Source organism: Chenopodium quinoa, unplaced genomic scaffold (assembly GCF_001683475.1).
Source record: "Chenopodium quinoa cultivar QQ74 unplaced genomic scaffold, ASM168347v1, whole genome shotgun sequence".
NCBI classification, from domain to species: domain Eukaryota; kingdom Viridiplantae; phylum Streptophyta; class Magnoliopsida; order Caryophyllales; family Amaranthaceae; genus Chenopodium; species Chenopodium quinoa.
In genome coordinates this window covers 960,761-980,594 of record NW_018744466.1, presented here as the reverse complement: position 1 = coordinate 980,594, position 19,834 = coordinate 960,761, and the positions used below count along the sequence as shown (strand labels likewise).

The 19,834-nt window shown below is 35.7% G+C and overlaps 2 protein-coding genes and 1 long non-coding RNA gene across 3 annotated transcripts; 1 reads left to right on the top strand and 2 right to left on the bottom strand.

The window, feature by feature from the left end:
- Positions 1–2,879: 2,879 nt before the first annotated feature.
- Positions 2,880–19,407, bottom strand: LOC110697503. Its single transcript, XM_021874866.1, has 10 exons — positions 19,261–19,407; positions 16,905–18,469; positions 15,530–16,759; positions 15,365–15,442; positions 7,951–8,103; positions 6,205–6,368; positions 5,652–5,799; positions 5,431–5,553; positions 5,192–5,279; positions 2,880–3,366 (listed from the first exon to the last, which is right to left on the bottom strand). The coding sequence occupies exons 2-10, from the start codon at positions 18,207–18,209 to the stop codon at positions 3,176–3,178; spliced, it is 3,480 nt and encodes a 1,159-aa protein (XP_021730558.1). The 5' UTR covers positions 18,210–18,469; positions 19,261–19,407; the 3' UTR covers positions 2,880–3,175.
- LOC110697505 lies at positions 10,905–13,559 on the bottom strand. Its single transcript, XR_002506495.1, has 2 exons — positions 13,496–13,559; positions 10,905–13,459 (listed from the first exon to the last, which is right to left on the bottom strand). It is a non-coding gene; the product is annotated as an uncharacterized LOC110697505 (long non-coding RNA).
- On the top strand, positions 12,205–13,446 carry LOC110697504 (zinc finger BED domain-containing protein RICESLEEPER 2-like). Its single transcript, XM_021874867.1, has 2 exons — positions 12,205–13,239; positions 13,330–13,446. Exon 1 carries the CDS (start codon positions 12,289–12,291, stop codon positions 13,132–13,134), a length of 846 nt encoding a protein of 281 aa, XP_021730559.1. The 5' UTR covers positions 12,205–12,288; the 3' UTR covers positions 13,135–13,239; positions 13,330–13,446.
- Positions 19,408–19,834: the final 427 nt, after the last annotated feature.

The window sequence follows — 19,834 nt, the reverse complement described above, 5'->3', positions numbered from 1 at the left end:
TATATATATAATTTATTGGGGGATATGTATTATTTAATAAAGGATATGTATAATTTGTTGGATGATATATATTATTTGATGGAGGATATTTATAGTTTGTTAGATGATAAGTATGTAGTATTTGATGGAGGATATATGCAGTCTATTAAAGGATATGTATTACTTGATAGAGGATAGGTATAATTTGTTGATGATATGTGGTATTTGATAAAGAATATGTATAACTTGTTGGAGGATATGTGTTATTTGATAAGGATACATACAATTTATTGAAGGTTATATATTATAGGATACATACAATTTGTTGAAGGTTATATATTATTTGAGGGAGGATATGCACAATTTATATATAATATGTATTGTTTATTAGAGGGTACATACAGTTTGTTGAAGGATATGTATTATTTGATAGAGGATATGAATAGTTTATTATAGAATATGTATCATCTTATAGAGGATATGCACAATTTATTAAAGGTATAGATATTTTTTGTTTGTCAGAGGACATGTACTACTTGTTAGAGGATATGTTTAATTTAATGGATGATATGTACAATTTATTAGAAGGTATATATTATTTGATGGAGGATATGTATGTATAATTTGTTAGATGATATATATTATTTGATACAGGATATTGTTTGATATATGATATACATTTTCCTTCAATTTATTGTCGAGGTAATAGAGGAGATATCATCCATCGTATAGATTATATTATAAACACAATACATGATATCATTTAACTTATGGAGGATATCCTCCAACTTATAGATGATATCATCCAACTTATGGATGATATAATCTACATAATAGGATTTATTTTATAAAAATAATTAAAAGGTCAACAATGGCGGAACCACCATTGAAGGTCCCATAATAAGCTCATGGGTATAACATAACATGCTCATTTTTCAACCAAAATACATGTATTTGTTATCAAAACACTCACAATTCAACATACAATCACATAAGACAATCAATTTCAACAATTATGCATCACACATGAAAGCTTCAAATCGATTTTTTTTGGGCATTTTTTGAAAAATCCAAGAATCTCAATCAATTATCAAGCTCATTCAAGCATAAATCATGGGTAAATATAATCAATAATCTTTATTTTCTCTCTCCTCTTCATTCTCTTCAATTCAAGCATTAATCATGGACAAATAAAATAGAGGAATTTAGCATAAAGTTGAGGAAAGGTGAAGAAGGAGAGAGAAAGTGAAGTAAGATTGAGTGGGAGTATTGTTTTAATGGTGAGTGGAAATGAGGGTGTGAAAAATTTGTATTGCCGTACAAATAATAGTTGGATTAACGAAATATTTGGTCAGACTTGACTGACCCAATAGTTTGTCTTAAAACATTAACAATGATTGCTTAGTTAATGTTACCGAAAAATTAGTTTTACAAATTACAGATTACCAAAGATAATTTGATATTTTAGTGTTTATCATTGAGAAAGATAAAAAGGTTAAAAGCAATATTGCGATTTTCCCGAAAATTATTTATCTTATTTCTCTCATCAAGATTTAGGCCCTGTTCACTTCATCTTAAAAAAAATAATATTTAGTAAAAATAATTTCAGTTTAGTAAAAATAAGTTCAGTTCAATAAAATTAATTTCAGTTCAGTAAAAATAATTTCAATTCAGTAAAATTTAGTTATCTTAAAGAAGAATTATAATAGAAAATTAGTAAAAAAAAATTAATTAGTTCAACAAAAATAATTTCAGTTCCGTAAAATTAATTTTTAAGTTCTGTAAAATAATTTAAGTTCAACAAATATAATTTTGTGTCAGTAAAAATAATTTCAATTCAGCAAAAATAAGGTGATCATTTACTCCCTTATTTTAATTGGGGAGAGCAAATAGAACATGGGGAGTATAATAAGAAGCTATTTAACTTCTAAGAACTAGAAAGAGGATTCCATTAAGGGTGAAAACATTACAAGAACAAGACATACATATCAAACAATGCAGGCCGGTCATACAAAAGATCTCACTCCCAATTTGGTTATGCATTTTAACGCTAATTGAATTTCTCCAAGAAAAGGGGCTTGCCCTATTAATCTTCATGATTGACATAATTTGTGAATCATATTCTCCACCTCAGCTTTTGTGACCCCCACTTGATGAATCAGCAAGATGAAGCATCATTTCATTTGACGCCGTAACCGTAATTGGGTTACTAGACATTAACCATTGAAAAGCTTCCTACTCTTTCTTGCTCCATTAAACCTTCATCAACCTCCATTCCACCATTGAAGCTAGCTTCCCCATCTCCACCACCATTGATGCTTACCTAGCACCACCATTGAAGATTCCCCAATCTCCACCCACCTTCCTCAATCTTAAACAAAAACCCTATAAATAAAGGGTGAAATTAATGGTATGGTCAACCCCCAAGGGTAGGGGTGACCATGTCCTCCATTCAAGCTCCCTCTATTGAGCTTGACTTTCGAAGATGGGTTGTTAACGGTAGAAGTGATGTTGTCGACGACGAAGTCCACAAAGAGAGGAGATGGAATATATACGACGGTGGTTGTGATGATGGTTATGGTCGTGGTGGTGGTGGAATGCTTTCACGTTTGATATCGATTGTCGTTTCAGTGAACTCTTCTCTTGGAAGTTGCCTCCATTGTTGAGTGATTGAGAAGAATGAAGAGAGAGAAAGTTGGATGGAAAATGATTTTAACTGTGTGAATTGTGAAATTGTGAGGAGTGATATGGCAAGAGTGCCAACTGTCAATGGCTAATTTACCACATCGTCCCTTATTAAATGATGGAAATCTCATTTACACCCTTATGATTGACAATTTTTGTTGATCATAAAGATCAACCATATTTCCTCCCAAGTAAACACACGTTCATACACTTAATTGAATATACTCAATAATCGATAAGTGCCTAGTCAAAGGAGATTACATAAAAAATTGGCAAAGTTGTCATAAGTTTCACCACACTTCTGTACAAAATAAATGATCGAGGTTCTGCAAATTATCAAAGTGAATGTGAAATTTAGGACAAGATTGACGGTGTATCTACGAATATAGCTCCTGCTTCAGAAAATACACTGAGGGAAGCTGATAATTGTGTAAATTACATATACTTAGAAAAGCTTTTATACTTCAATATTGATATATGCCATTAAAAACTGCATCGAATTGACAATAAACTAGTGAGATGCTTTTGGACCCGCTGCTTTAGTTGGGCATGCAGCAGCCATTGAACGTAATCTGCCCGCAATTTCTGTAAATGAAGGCCGAGCCGAAGGATTTGGAGCCCAGCACTGTTCCATGAGCACTCTCCACTCGGGATCACAATAATTGGGAATAGGAGGCCTCAATGTGTTATTCACAATTCCCCCTACATCATGAAAAAGCATCTTTGTTATAGATGCCACCACCAACTCCAACCACGCCTCCCATTTTTTCTCAACAGAGCGATAAAGGGAAACAACATAAATATATTCACTAATAGAAAAAGAAACTACGCAAATGACAGAAATTTGGAACTAAATTTACCGGAGAGGAAGAAGTGAAAGAAGGAAGATTTTAGACCATAATACAGCAAATATATACAAGCACATGGACAAGAGCACAGCCAAGAAACACAACACTTAATCTCAACAAAATGGCATAATTGAGGCACGTTAAAGTCATTAATGATCACAGAGCCATTCTCAACACAAACTCAATTCAAAATATTTTTATCCATACGATCTTTAATTTTTTCACATGACCATCTAATCAAGTATATGACCCAAAGAAACAAAGCACTTCCAGAGATGAGATGAGCTCAAAATCTCACATGCACTCTCAAGGGAAAGAGAAAGAGAGGGAAAAAAGAGAGGGGGGGGGGGGTAATACAAGCATATTAAGGTGTAAGAAGCAGTTCAATTGATATATTATAATTTATATTTCATTTGTTTGACACCAACAAATTGATTAGCTTTAATATACTACCAATAATCACGACTTACAAGACGTTGGTTGCCACAGATATTCAACTTTTGTTTCACAATAGATGCAATGTTTTAACTTCTTTACTTTTCAAGACACCACTTGGACCAATAAATGTAAATATACATTAATTAATAAATAAAAGTTTATAAAAATATATTTTGAAATTATGCATTTACAAAATAGTTGATAATTAATATATATATATAAGCTGAATCTGAAATAGAATCCAACAATATTTTACAAAAAGAATTATTGAAACGAAGGTAATATTACTAAGGGATGAAGATTCAGACACAATCCGAAGCAAAAAAATATAATCTGAAAAATAATTATTCGAATCAAAATCCGAAGTATTATCCGACTCCAAAGAGTTGGGTCAGAATCAGATACTAAACAAATTCCGATGGAGTCCGGCCCAAACAATTGAGTTCATAAGGCGAAATCGCACAGTTAAACTTCTCTCTATTCCTCCCTAAAAGATTGCCTCATTTACCTTTCAGGTTGTCCCCAAAACATTGCTCCCATTACTTTTTAAATAGCATAATCCCCACAATTTCTATCTACTTAAATTACATTTACTACCCCACATGCTAAAGAGAAAATTCAAACTCTTGATAGAGTGAATAAGGGGATGAGGCAATCTCAAAAAGAGAGTGGTAAAAAAAATAGCTAAATGGGATCTAATTGAGTTCACTTTGATTTGAAATTTTGAACTAACTACAAATTATAACTCTTTTGACTACATAATTAATGATATTATAAAATAAAAAAATAAAAAAAAATACATGTCATAAAGACTATAAATTCAGATGCAACAACTAACAAAACGGAGGATCTATTAATTTAAGATTATTCAGAGTAAAAAAAAAAATTTAAAAAAAAAAAGTTCGTTACAGGTTTCAAAACATTTTATATCGTTCAACAAAAAATCATGGAAGATATTAAATCTATGAAAGCTTTGAAGCAAATATTTAACGGCCAGAGTTTGAGTCAAAAGGGTCCAATTTAGGTCAGAGTTGAGCCAGATCAGATCTTTATTCTGATCAGTAATCAAATCAGAATTGAAATCTGGGCTGTACCTAACCCAAATCTGACCTTTTGCCATTTCTAAACAAGACATCATAGCCTCAGATAACAAGAGTGTCAAGCACTAATGAAAAGAGGCAGCAATAATTGCAACTATCACTAGTGGAGGAAATCTGAAAAGACGGATACTGTACACATACCTATAATGGCACCATAATGCATGTTTGCATAGGGTTCTTCCCCAGTGAGGATTTCCCATAGTACAATTCCAAAAGAAAACACATCAACCTGATCCAGAGAACAGTAATCAGTCAGACAAAGCAATGAAAGCACACAAAAAAAAAAAGGTGTTGGTTTGACTGTTCGAGTATGTTGAAGAAGTTTGAGTTGACAAAAGTAGAGTAGACTTCATCGAGGCCACAAAGCTTCAAGGGATTACCTTCTCGGAGACCTTACTGCTACTTCCATTTAAAAGTTCAGGAGCCATCCATGGTAGAGTTCCTCTTACTCCACCAGATACCAATGTGTTTCGCTTGATTTTTGATAGACCAAAATCACCAACCTAGTGGTAGAAGAGGACATAATAAGTTGTTTGGAATTGATGATACAAAATGCAAGTCACCTTCATATGGACCTGTCGCTTTTTACAAATAAAGATACCTTGCAAATGGGCCGTGAAGGATCTTTCAAATTTACGAGCAAATTGTCGCACTTCAAATCAAAATGCACAATATTTTTCGAATGTAAATACTCCATTCCAAATGCAGCATCCATTGCAATTATCAGTCGCTTGCGGCGGTCCAGATGTCTACATAATACCACATTGAAGAAGAAAAGTGGGATACAAAAGATTGATGAACTGCCTAAGAAGATTTATCAATCTTTGTGTACGGAATAAAATCCAAGACCAAACAGTTTATTTTCCAATATAATTTAGTCCATTTTATTCCGAACCCAAAGATTGATAAATTGTCTGGCTCCTTTAGCTATTGAACAAACATATATAAATCATCAAAGAAGTCCTTTATAATAAATTTACTCCAATCACTGATCACAACAGAATAGGTTGATTTTTTTTATTTTTTTTTGACACTTCGCTTATTTAAGATTTCAGATTATAGAGTGAAGTACAGTCCTTTTAGCCAAACAAAAAAATTGCAGGTAGTCACTCCTCTTCAGAGAACAAAAGCTAAAGCAGGGCCAGAATCTCTACCTGTCCTTCCTAAGAAGAACATGCCGCAAAGAACCATCAACCATAAACTCTGTAACTGTGGCTAATGTTCCTCCAGGTCCATCTTGAACAACGCCGTAAAATGCCACCACATTTGGATGGTGAAGCTTTGAGAGGATTTCAGCTTCATGCCAGAACTCTACAGTCTAAGAATTGCAAAACATATTTGCAAATTAGAAGCATAATAGGTATCTTACATCCAACTTAGTAAGAAAAAGAAGAAATTGTTATGTCAGTCTTACAGAAACAGAAACTCTTCCAGTTTTGACTAGTAAGACAAGGCTCTAACTATGCACATCTAAAATTGCATAAAACACTACCAAGACCCTGCGTTCCTGGCAGAATCTATGCGTGACGATTGTAAAATTGTTGATGGTTTAGAGTAGAGAGGATTAATTAACATCCATATATAAGCTTTGTTATAATAAGGTGGGAAAAAACACTCTCTACATTTTGAAAACTTTAAAATAGAGCTATGCCACAAATTTTATTTTCAAAGTTATGGAAATCATTATCATATGTAGGCAAATTATAATGGAAGAAGGTACAAAATATTGATCTACTACCTCCGTTAACAGTTATTTGCAATAAAGGGGGTAGCACGGACACCTAGGCAAAACTTTTAAAGGATGATTATTAAAAACTAAGGGCACTTGGTTAACTATTAAACCTACCTAAAAAAAATAATAATAAACAAAAACCCATAACCACATAGACCCAGAACCATCACCATCACCGACAACCACCAGACCACCATCGACAACCACCAGACCACCATCGACACCCACCAGAACCATCACCGACAACCACCAGAACACCACCGACAACCACCAGAACTACCGACTCTCAGAACCCAAACCGTCGAAACCCAACCACAAACCAGCCAGAAACACCAAAACCCAACCACGAACCCAACAAACCACCCACGAACCCAGCAAACCACCACGAACACATGAAAACCTCCACGAACCCACCCATAACCAACACAAACCAGACAAAACCACCACGACCCAAGAAACCACCACGAAATTCAATTAAATCGAAACCACCACAAATTGAATTTACTCCCAATTAAGCCACCAACATAAAACCAGATCTAAAACCACCCCCACGAAACTCACGCCACCCCTACAAACCCGATCTGAAACCCATCCCCACGAAACTCACGCCACCCCCACGAACTAGAACTGAAACCCCTAAAAACCACCCCCACGAACTTGGACCCACGAACCAGACGAACGCAATTCCACGAATTTGAACCCACGACCACACGAACCCAAATCGCAATAGAAGATGAATGATTTTGATGAAATTGAATGGTGAGGGAGATGAAAGATTTTGATGAAGATGAATGCTTTTGATGAAATTGAAGAAGGGTGAGGGAGATAAATGATTATGATGAAATTGAAGAAGGGTGAGGGAGATGAATTATTCTGATGGAGATGAATGGTGAGGCAGGTGAATGATTTTGATGAAGATGAAAGATTTATGGTGAAAATGATTACAATAATCAGATTCATTAGGTAAAGAGTTAAATCAAGTTAGTGATTTAATTAGATGTCTAAATTGTTTAAGTAAGGGTAATATGGTCATTAATTGGCAAAAAGTTGCTAAAAGTGGAAAGAAAAAAAAATGTTGCACATAATAGATAGCAACCGAAAATGGAAAATGTTGCAAATAAGTTTTAGCGAAGGTAGTAATAAAAATTTATGAGTATAGAAAAATTACCAATCTTTCTTGCTCTGATGAACGACCGGTAAAACAACTTTTCTTTATTCGCTTAATAGCAACATCTGTTCCCCTCCATTTTCCATGATACACAGTGCCAAAAGTTCCTGAACCCAGTTCTCTAAGCTCTTCAAGATCATCATTTTTTATAATCTGCAAGAACAGGAAAAGCAATTAAAGGGAGTCATTTCAGAAGCAAAACAGATGCACTGCCACAACACTATCAACCTGTACCACTAGATCTTCAATCTACAAGCCAGTTAATATGGAAGCAAACACACTATCAATCAATCAATGAAAGCCTTAATCCCATAAGTGGGGGGTTAAGGCTTTGGTTGATTGATACGGAAGCGAACACACACATACTCAATTTAAATGACTTTCAATATTCTAAGACAAATATGCTTAAAAAGTGTGTGAGAAGACTCAGGACCACTTCACCAGGAATGACAAAGCTTAGCAAGAAAAATGCATTATATTTAAGTGGTATATATGAAGACTAACACTGTTGATAATTGCAAAAGGAAAGTGATTTCCTCAAAACCAACCCACAACAGCTTGGCAAATCAATAGTAGAAGATGAGGACCAATATAGTACTTAAACTCATCTTTAAAGATATATTAAGAAATTTTATACATACTCCTTCACTATTTGCCATTTACATATTGTTCACAACCTTCACAAGGTTTCACAAAGTACCCTTGAGAATTGAGCTTCAGAATCTCAAATTTTCAATCAAGAGAAACCAGTCAAATACCCCTCCCTTTTTCTATTTCTAATTCTCTTTTACCTTAGTTGCCTTCATGCTTGAACCAGTTACCAATTAGCACAAACAGCCACAAACACATTCCCACCAGAGAGAGAGAGCAAAGCAAAGAATGAATGACAGTGGAGAAAAGGGAAGCACAACAGCAAAAGAATGAATGGCAGTGGAGAACAAGAGAAGCACAACAATAACTATTGGGTGGTCCATGCATTATGGCAAGCAGCAACAGGGAGAATGAGAGGAAGAAGATACCAAAAGTGGTTATACCTAGACTACTTAGTGGTTATTTTCTAAAATTCAACTGCAGGTAATACAGTTGCACCAGTGGGTAACAATCAGTTAATGTGGTCAGTCCCCTGCTGGTCAATAAGAGAGGGGGAGAGGGGGAGTCAGGTGAGATAGTGACAGCCAGGGGCAAGATGATGATGTCGGGCCCATAAGAGGGTTTTTTCAATCTGCATCTTCAGAATCTTCGTTAGATGACTGAATATAAGCTAGATTGTAAACAAGAACAGAAACATATGAAAACTAAAAGCTACTCTCGTACCCTTGAGCACAGGTTATGGTTACGTATCACAATCAGACAGATGAAAGTTTGAAACCCAACTCAAAGACAATCTATGTCATTTTCAACAAATATCAAGGACACCACAAAGAAGAACAAGACCCAAATAATGTAAAGGGTTCCTAGCCAACCCCCCCCCCCCCTCTTTAGATTCTGAAAGATGCTGCCTAGATCAAGAGGGGTCTCTTAATAGAAGGAACCAAACAAGAGTCTTCAATGGATGAGATGATCTGTATTCAAAAGAACTATTTTATCATGAAAAAAAACATGCAGCCCTCCTCATAATTTGAGGTTGGCTAAGCTGCCTCAAATGCCCTCAGATACAAAACTATAAGGTCCAAAAGAAAAAACCAGAGTAGGGGAGTTTGCCCAATGGGGAACTACCAAACTGCCTTCATTGAGCAGGTTGGAATTTTCCCCCATACATGTAACTTTTTTCAGTTTAGGAGTAGGTGGATAATAAGCTGGAGGATTGGGAGGAAGGTAAAGAAGTTTAAGCTGCCATAAAGTAAGAGAGAAGCTGTATTTGTGGGTAGGGGTGAAACAAATTCGGGTAAAAACCGAACCTAACCGAAAACCGAACCGAATAAGAAATATGGTTCGGTTTTTTTTTTTGAAGTGGTTCGGTTCGGTTTTTAAAAAAAAAATATTTCGGTTTTCGGTTTGGTTTCGGTTTGAGGAAATGGAAAACCGAAAAAAAACCGAAAACCGAAATTTAGGCCCAGATTTACCCTAAGTATATAAGGAAAAAAAAAAAACCCTAACCCTCATTCTCTGATTCTCTCTCCTGACTTCCTCAGTTCCTCGCCTCTTACCCTACCCTCATTGCGAATTTCTCAGTCTCTCACCCTCACTTTCTCAGTTTCTCAATCATCTCTTTTGTGTTTCTCAGAATTCTCACTCTCCATCGTTCACCGGCACTCGTTCAGGCGTTCACTGTGACACCGTCCACCGTCCAAAGGTATGCTTTTAAGTTTTGATTATGCTTGATGTTCATATTTTTTTAGGGTTTTAATTATGATTAGTGTTAAATGTTAATTACGAAAATCTGCAAATTACATGTACAAATTTGTTAAACATTCTGATTAGGGTTTTAATCTATGCTTGATGTTCATATTGCGATGTTGTTTCTGAATTTTCTATTCTGTACAAATTAGTAAAACATTCTGAATTTTCTGGTATTTTGATGCTTCGGGGTTTTGGTCTATTCAAGGGTATTTTGGATTTTGGTCTAGTAAAACATTCTGATTAGGGTTTTGGTCTAGTAAAACATTTTGAATTTTCTGGTATTTTGAAGCTCTATTCGATTGGACTCTGTTGAAGATTGTTTAGAGTATTAGTTAGTTATTAATTCAAGGGTTCGCATGATTAATAGCATTATCATTGTCTTGATAAGTGTTTATTAGATTGTTGATCTTTGTTATTATTGTTAATTTTGATTTTACTTGTTTTGGGTACAGTTAGTCAGTTAGTGCTTAATTTGATTGTTTTTGGGTGGTGGGGTGGAATCTTAGGGGGCTAATTATTATTGCTAAATTGTTATTGTCTTTGGTGCAGTTAGCCAGTTACTACTGATTTTGTTTATTAGGGGTATAATTATTATTATTGGTACTGTAAGTCTCTTTTTTTTTTTATAGGACTATAAATTCATTGTAATTCTTACTAAAATAAATTAACTACAATTCAAAAATATGTAACAAAACTAACAAAACCCAATATTAACTTAATTTCATCTAACAACAATTGTTAATATAATATCATAATAAGTTTTGCACCAAGCCTCATAAACAAGAAAACAGTTTGCATGACTAATGCACAACGGCCCCAACCTATTATTCCCTTTAAAAGATCCAATATTCTTAATTTATGAGTTTGCATGTATTCTTACAGATTGTTATTCAACCACGAATTATTGAATGACAACCAACGTGGGTGGTGTTCCTGACCAACCTCAATCCGAACATGAGACTGACCAAGTCTCTCAAAATCAGAAAAAAGAACAGGGAGCAAAAAGGAAGAGGATGAAAGAACGCTCTGAAGTTTGGGAGCATTTTGATAAAGAAGACTTACCTTCTGGAATGCATGCAATTTGCAAGTATTGTGGGATGAGCTACAAGTGTGGGGCAAAGAAAAACGGCACTAGTGTGTTATGGGCTCATATTTCGCGATGTCGTAAGTATCCCTTTAACACCCCTAAAGATTCAAAACAAAGTTTGCTTTCATTTAAAAGTGCTAAAGAACCAAGTGGTGGTACTAGTGGGTTGACATACCACAAATTTGATGCTGGTAGTATTAGAAAAGCTTTGTCATTTATGGTGATTGTTGATGAACTTCCATTTAAGTTTGTTGAAGGTATAGGTTTTAGACATTTTTGTGGTGTAATAGAGCCTAGATTTAATGTTCCTTCTCGAATTACAGTAGCCAAAGATTGTTTTGAAACATATTTAACTGAAAAACGAAAGCTGAAAAATGTGTTAAAAAGGTGTAATTCAAGAGTTTCTTTAACCACTGATACATGGACCTCTATACAACAAATCAATTACATGTGCTTGACTGTCCACTTTATTGATAATAATTGGAAATTACACAAAAGAATTCTGAATTTTTGTCCTATTTCTAGTCATAAGGGTGATGATATTGGCAAAGAAATTGAAAAGTGTTTGCTTGATTGGGGGCTTGAAAATGTCATGTGCATAACAGTTGATAATGCTAGCTCAAATGATACTGCAATTGGGTATATGAGAAGGAAAATAAATGGGTGGAAAACTGGGGTTCTTAAGGGTCGTTTCCTTCACATGCGTTGTGTTGCACACATTGTCAATTTGGTTGTTTCTGATGGGTTGAAAACTGTTAATGAGTCGGTTCAACGTGTTAGGCATGCTATTAGGTTTATCAAACAATCTCCTGCTAGGTTGCAAAGGTTTAAAAAATGTCTTAGATGAAAAAATCAACACAAAAAAGGGATTGTGCCTTGATGTGCCTACTAGGTGGAACTCCACCTATTTGATGTTGAATGCTGCTATTGAGCTTCAAGATGCTTTTGAGAGGTATTCTGGGGAAGACCCTCACTATGTAGTTGATTTGAATGAGAGGGATGGTAAGGGTAGCCCAAATTCTGATGATTGGAATAATGTAAGAAGACTTTCTGAATTTCTACAAGCCTTTTATGATCTGACCTTGCATGTCTCTGGCTCTTTATATGTCAGTTTGAATTTGTTTTTTCATGAATTGGTGAGTGTTGCTGTACTTATGAAAGATTTGGTTTCAAGTGATGATGTGGATATGTGTCTTATGGCTTGTAGAATGAAAGAAAAATATGAAAAGTATTGGGGTGATCTAGAAAAAATAAACCTCCTGATTTTTATTGCCGTTGTCCTTGATCCTCGTTATAAGCTTGATTATGTTGAGTGGATGATAACTGAAATTTATGACCCGATTGTTGCATCAAAGTTAGTTGATAATGTGAAGGTAGCTTTGAATGCTTTGTATGAGGAGTATCGTGTTTCTTCTGGTAATGATGTGAATAGGGAGGAAGTGTCTTCAAGTAAGGATGGCAAAACTCCATTGAGTCCCAAACATAAAAAGATTGAAGTCTTAAAGAGTAAGTATAAGAAACACAAGTGTGAGAGAGATGGAGATGCAAAAATAGAGTTAGACAAATATTTGGAGGAGGATACAGCGGAGGATATTGATGAATTTGACATTTTGAGCTGGTGGAAGTTCAATTGTTCAAGGTTTCCTACTGTGGGGAGAATTGCCCGTGATGTTCTTGTTGTCCCTGTTTCGACAGTAGCTTCTGAGAGTGCATTCAGCACTGGGGGCAGGGTTCTAGTCAGTTTAGGAGCTCATTAACTCCTCGAGTTGTAGAAGGTCTTGTTTGTGCTCAAAATTGGTTACGTGCTTCACCATTTCCAAGTATTGAAGAATGTTTAGAGGAAGTTGAGCTTCTTGAAGAGGGTAATATATAAGAACATCTAATCATAAGTTACTTATTTTCATTATGTGTATATATTTTAACTTGGTTATTTTTGTTATGAATTATGATAGACTTGAAGAATATGGCAGTTGGTGATGCTGATATTGATGAAGTGCTTGAAATAATAGACTGATGTGGCTCTTTGCTCATTGCTGACTTGCTGTTGCCACTTGCCAGACTTGCTACTGCCTTGCTCTATCACTGCTACTGCCTTAGTCTATGCTGCTGAGTGCTGACCTGCTTTTGCTGCTGACCTGCTGTTATGATGCTGCTGCTGCCCTGCTGCTTGTTGCTACTGCTGTTAAACAATTTTTTTACTGCCTTTTAGAAGTTGGTCTATGCTGCTTGTTGCTACTGCTGTTAAACAATTGTTAAAGTTGTAATGTTGAACAATTTTATTTTTTTTTGGATGAAGTGTTGAACTTTTAAAACATTGAATTATAACTTTGAAGTTTTAGAACTTGTTAATGTTGTTTAAATCTCATTAAGCATTTATGCTACTACATATGTTGATGAATATAATATTTATATGATTTAAGCCCACAAAAATTGCAGATTAAAGCCCAAATAAACAAGGCCCAAAAAAATTCGGTTTGGTTTGGTTTTTTCTTTTGAAACCGAAATTTATATGGTTTGGTTTGGTTTGGTTTCAAAAGTAAAGTGGTGCGGTTTGGTTTCCAAAAACCAAAAACCGAATTAGGGTGGTTCGGTTTCGGTTTGGCCTATAAACCAAACCGAAAACCGAACTTTCACCCCTATTTGTGGGTGAAACTGAAAATGAGGAATGAGGGAAAGGAACGATGGAAAGAGGGAAGCAGTTTGGGCATTGGGAATCAGTTTTGGGGTTCCTATTGAAAGTGCGAAGTAGTCTAAAGGGTTCATTGTTTTCACAAAGATCCACAATGAGGGTTGAGGTCGGGTGAAGGACGGTGGGGATAGGGGAATGGAGGGGGCAATGTCAGGAAGGGGGCATTTGAAAAAGCGTAAAGCTTATTTAATTTGAAATTTCATTTAATTCAATAGATCCTTCAATGACATATCAACATTTTAACAGTTAAAGTAACGCAAAGGCAAATGTAGGGTGATTTATATAATCCAGCACATATAATAAAGGTAACATGTAAACTGCCAAAAAAAGAAGGGGGGGGGGGGGGGGGGTGCATCTGTAATGGCAAAATTTCAGGGGTAAAGTAAAATATTTCCACATACAAGTATTCTAACTGGAAGATATCAAGGGCCTTATGACTCTAATATTAGAAATCAACAATAAGGAGGGCTTTACAAGACTTTCTAAAGAGGCAATACATATCTAAATTCCCGAGCTCTCTTTTGGGATTTAGGAGAGAGCCTGTCAGCCTCTTCATTAATAAGGTAAGCAATTTATGTATAGCATTTAAGTGAGCTCCATACCATGTAACAAGACAAGAATAAAATATTACATTATAATTCTAGCCATTATAGCTGGCCATAAAAACAAGCGTGCACGTGTACACACACACACACACGAGGGGGAAAATATGAAGTATATATTACAAGAAGGATGTCTATAATCTAATGCAATTACGACCCACATCATAAGGAAGCTTCTTCCATATAACGATGTTGACATTTTTAATTCTTCCTAGCTGATCAATTATATACTATGTACATTTCTAGTCCACCAAAGGAACAAAATTTCAACCAGTAAAATGCAACACTACAAATTCATTAGTGGAGAATGAATCCTCAATTGAAAGTTTAATTTTTACAAATAACAATAGATAGAAATAGGATAAAGCCATTACAAGATTTCAGAAAATAAAGTGAGAGCAGCATAAAATATAGTGGTTGTGAGCTCAATTTTTTAAACTAATCTCTATTAAAACTTAATATTCTTTTATCTTAAAGAAAAAAAAATTCACTTCAATACAAGAAAATAGGATTAACTAAAACTGTCAACAAGAAACTTGGTGTATTTAGAGTTTTTCCTTGCAAAACAGATTTGCTCAATCGAAGGATTTGTAAATTAAGTAATAGAATTTTTAGCTTCTAATCAAATCAATCAAACAATTACAAATTAGAATAATAAAATAAGTAATATTTATACATGTAAAGACAAGATGATACCTGCAAGGTGCTAATGTCAAAGTCCACAAGAGGCCCTAGAGGAGGAAGACCAACATACTTTGTCTCATGTTTGGCTTCCTGCCAATATTAAATTGGTTAGGAAAACTTATAATGTCAACATCCAATCACATCTCATAATAATAAATTAACAATACATTAATTTACCTCATAATCTGAGTATGAAGCCCCAACACCATCATATTGGACAGCTTCACTACATTTTGGCTGCAAGGAGGGGTTATAATCTGATGTAGAGACTACCTGATCAGCCAAAGCAGTATCAGGCAACTCTATGTGATCATATTCACAAAACATGTGGGAATCAACATTACTGGAAGAAATCACATCTGTTGATAAAGGTGTAAAATGGTAAACACCTGGACCTTCTCCATCAACTTTGGCAAGTCCAGATGAATAAATAGGATGATCCTGATCCATCAAAGAAACATCTTTCCGAAAATCATCCTTAGCCAGATTTTGAAAGAAAGACCAATGCTTTGGTTCATGATTTTCAATATTCATGCTCAAGCCAGCCCCATCATGCGGCAGATTAATGCTAGATAATTCCTCAGATAAAATAGCCTTCGAGAACATATCTGATAGCAAATCACGAGGAAAGCGGTCATTGATATCTATAAGGATACTCTCATCAACATTACCGGTAGAATTTTGGCCAGCTCCATCTGCTCTTTTGTGCTCAGCAAGAGTAGAAGCACGATCATGTTGCTCACTATTAGATGGTTTGCTAGCATCAGTACGTGCCTGCTCAACTTCACCTCTATCAACAAGGTGTCCCCTATGATTATCGTTTGGGAGAGATGTTTCCGAGTTATGTTCAACAAATGGATTAGCTTCGCGTGCTGTTGAAACACTGTCTTTATCTGCCGAATATATAACTCCTTCACTGTCAACCACTCTAGAGTCAGTACGCATGGCTGACTCAGCCACCACGTTCATATTTTGTGATTTTCCAGATGACTTTGGGACTGGATCCTCCTGAACTGCTGAAGTATGTGAATGTGACATAAGAAACTGAGCATTAAGGGAGTCATCAGATTTAGTTAGCCGGCTCAGCAGCTCTCCCTGCTCCCTAGGTATGTTCACTGAGAGATAAGGCCTTGAGGCTGCAGAAAGTTCATTGTGATTCATATTCAATGAATTAGGTTCTGAGTGAGCATGTTCAGAAGCACATTCATAGTCAAAAGGGTGCGAATTTTCAAGATTGGTCGGCTCTAAAACCCGTGGTAAATGCACAGCATCAGACTGAGAGGTCTGGCTATGTTCCTTGTGTCTTTTTTCACCTTTTGGTGGTAACTCGGAGAAATCTTTCACTACAGCGTTGTTGAAAGTGGACCCAGATGCTTCTTCAGTAGGAAGATTACCCTTTGTGTCACCCTGATGAGATTGTGAAAAAATATTATCAAGCTTAGAGAGGTGAATCCATTATAATAATCAGTTATTTTGTGGACAGAATCTTCAGCTATCACTTTCTCTTCCATAATACTGTTTAAACTACAAATTTAAATTTGTTTTCACATACCTGAGCATCTATCGTTTTCTGAAGATGTGTTGACATTCCATGCTGTGACGTAATAGTATTACTTGCCTCTCGGGTCAAGTGTGCAGAGGGATGAACATCATGACCACCGTGCAGTGGATACCCCTTAAATTCTTCAAGGTGAATTGCTTGTCCTTGAAACTGATGAGGATGGGGCAAATGACTGCTGGAAGTTCCAGGTACAATTGGCTGTGAAGGTGGTATTCCTGTTGATGGAACAGCACCTCCACCATGAGATGAACTGCTTACTCCAACTGCACCTGCTACATTGTTACTACCCCTGTCAGCATTATGGCCCATTAATGAATCTAAATCATTCGCTGAAGAGCCTGCTATATCATGCATGCCTGAGTGTTTTCTACTTCCCATCTCCATGCAATTCAAAGCAACAACATACTGAAACTCAGAATCCACATCTCCGCCACTCAAACTATAATGAGCTTCCTCCAAATCACTTGAGGTTAACAGAAATAGCCTGAGTTTTTTCATTGCTTCTCCATTTCCCAAAACATTACTCTCTTCCATCATATTCTGCAGATCCTCGTCACTTGACACTGACACCAGAGCATCGAGATCTTCCCCTGGAAGCTGATACTTAATGGTATGAGGGCAATCTAACATTGCTGATGTTTTCTGCTTAAGATCCTGCCAAGAAATATCTTTGTTTATACGAATTATACGTGTCTCACCCCCAACATATCGAAGCCTCCCATCACTTGGACGAGGTAAAATTTTACCTCCAAAGCTGCAGAGTACCTTTATCTTCGTTGATGAACTATCTGATGTTCCAGATGAAGCATAGCCATGCAAACCTCGACTACTTCCATAAGCCGAGGAATTCTGGCGTATTGTCTGCATTGACCCATGTGTAATTTTCCCCTCATTAAATGATGGGTTCTTTCTTTCAAACTCTTTCGGGCCTTTTTCTGATAGTGTAAGCATAGATACATCTGACCCACTTTCAAACCCAGTATGCCTGATGCCTAACATACCTTTAAGATCCATATAACTTGTAGCACCATGTGGATCATTAACTGCATTTGAGACAGCAGGTTTGCGCGAGTGGACACGATCACGCATAAACTCAAGAGCAAATTCCTCTCCTGTCTGTATGGAAAAATTATGAACTGGCTTGACTTCTGATGCACTACTCTCTGGAGGTCTCATGTTCATGTTTATGCAGTTTGTAGCATCTTGCATAAACCTCTCAGAGACAGGATGAACTTCTTCATTACCTGCTGCTACATAATTGTGGTACATTTGTTTGAACTCGTTTTGAGGTTCCATGTTAAGTTTTCAAGTATCCAGAACTCTATCTTAGCGTAAGTCATCAACAAGAATTCAATCTCATTCCAAAATACCATGAGGATTTCAGCACAAAAATAGTAGCAAGAAAAAGCACCATATTTGACCTCAAGAAAAACCACTACCAGCCAGCCAACATAACATGCAAAGAACCAATTCTTCAGCAAACAGAACTATGAAGTTCTTTAAGCTTTTATAACTTGAAACTCCGCCTAAATAACCAGTTAATAAAAGAAAGTTGCCTGTAATAGAAGAATTCAGTCATAGAAGTATAGTATTAGTATTATATATTGGATCTTGCCAACGAATGCCACAAGACGTCACATAACCGTACACAATATTTCCTAAAATGCTATTAATTTGGGAACGCATGCCAAAATTACACGTCAATCGTGTAATTAATGTCGATTTCAATCTAATATTTCTACTTTTAGTTATCTTAGCCAACGCCCCAGGGCATTCATTAGCTTTGGTCTTATATATTTTCATTACAAATATATAAGCAAACAACATGAGAGTGTGACCTATTCTTAAGTATTATGTTCAAATTCTTCAAAAGTTTGTACTTTTGACGCAGATTACAAGACCAGGGCATTGAAAGGGTACCTAAAAATTTTAATCAACAGTTCTGTTGAAAAGTTAATGTGACAACCCAAAATCACATAGAATTATATTGAAACTCTGAAACAAATTCCCACCAGTTATAGTTGTCCCGGTGACTAGGGCAAAAGTAAAGGAACATGTTCATGGTTTCAAGTTTTACAAGCAAAAGCCTGAAACATATTAGCGACCAAAGTTGACTGAATTATCAAAGTAACTCGAAAATTCACAAATTCTTCTCACTTAAGAATACGAGTAGCAAAATTAGCAACAAGATCGCTAGCTATAATCTCTCACAACTTAAGTACATATAACCAATAGTTCAATAATTCAAATTAGAAGAACCCTAAATTGACTAAAAACCGATAATTAAATTGAACTATTAACACTGAATTGTGTAATTGATATTCGATGGTTAAAACAAACATATTACCTCAGAAGCTGCTTCAATGGAGGAGAGAAAGATCATAGGCCGCTTCAATGGAGGAGTGAGAGTACGCTCCAATGGAGGAGAGAGAGAAAGGGTGAGTGCAGCGAAGCAGCGCAAACGTGAAATAGATCTAAAGGGGAAATAAGAAAAGATCTAGGAGGTATACAGCTACAGTACTACCCGGTAGCGGGTCTATTTACCGACAAAATACAATTTCATCTTCATGATAAACAGAAAAACGTTTATCTAGTGATATTTTTGTAAATAAATCAAAAAATTTTGTCAAATATGGACCCTAGTAATGTTGATTTATTTACAGAAACGCCATGATAATTAGGATTTTATATTGATTTATTTACGAAATTACCAATAGATAAACGTTTTTTGTTCATCACTGGGGCTCCCTCTTACCAAGGGTAGTTTAGTAGACATAATATGAAATAAATAAAGACAAATTTGTAAAAAAAACCACCACGTGTTGTAAAATAAAGAGAAATATAAGAGAGATTGATAGAGAATATATCTGTTCATATTATTTCATATGATAGGGGTATATATATACGTAGAATATTATAGG

Bases quoted from the DNA above. Each gene is read 5' to 3' on its own strand.
- LOC110697504 (XM_021874867.1), top strand. From the start codon at position 12,289: ATGTTGAATGCTGCTATTGAGCTTCAAGATGCTTTTGAGAGGTATTCT.
- LOC110697503 (XM_021874866.1), bottom strand. From the start codon at position 18,209: ATGGAACCTCAAAACGAGTTCAAACAAATGTACCACAATTATGTAGCA. The intron at 5,554-5,651 runs GTATCTTTATTT...TTCTACCACTAG, and splicing joins CTTCACGGCCCATTTGCAAG to GTTGGTGATTTTGGTCTATC. The intron at 3,367-5,191 runs GTATGTGTACAG...TTCATGATGTAG, and splicing joins GCATTATGGTGCCATTATAG to GGGGAATTGTGAATAACACA.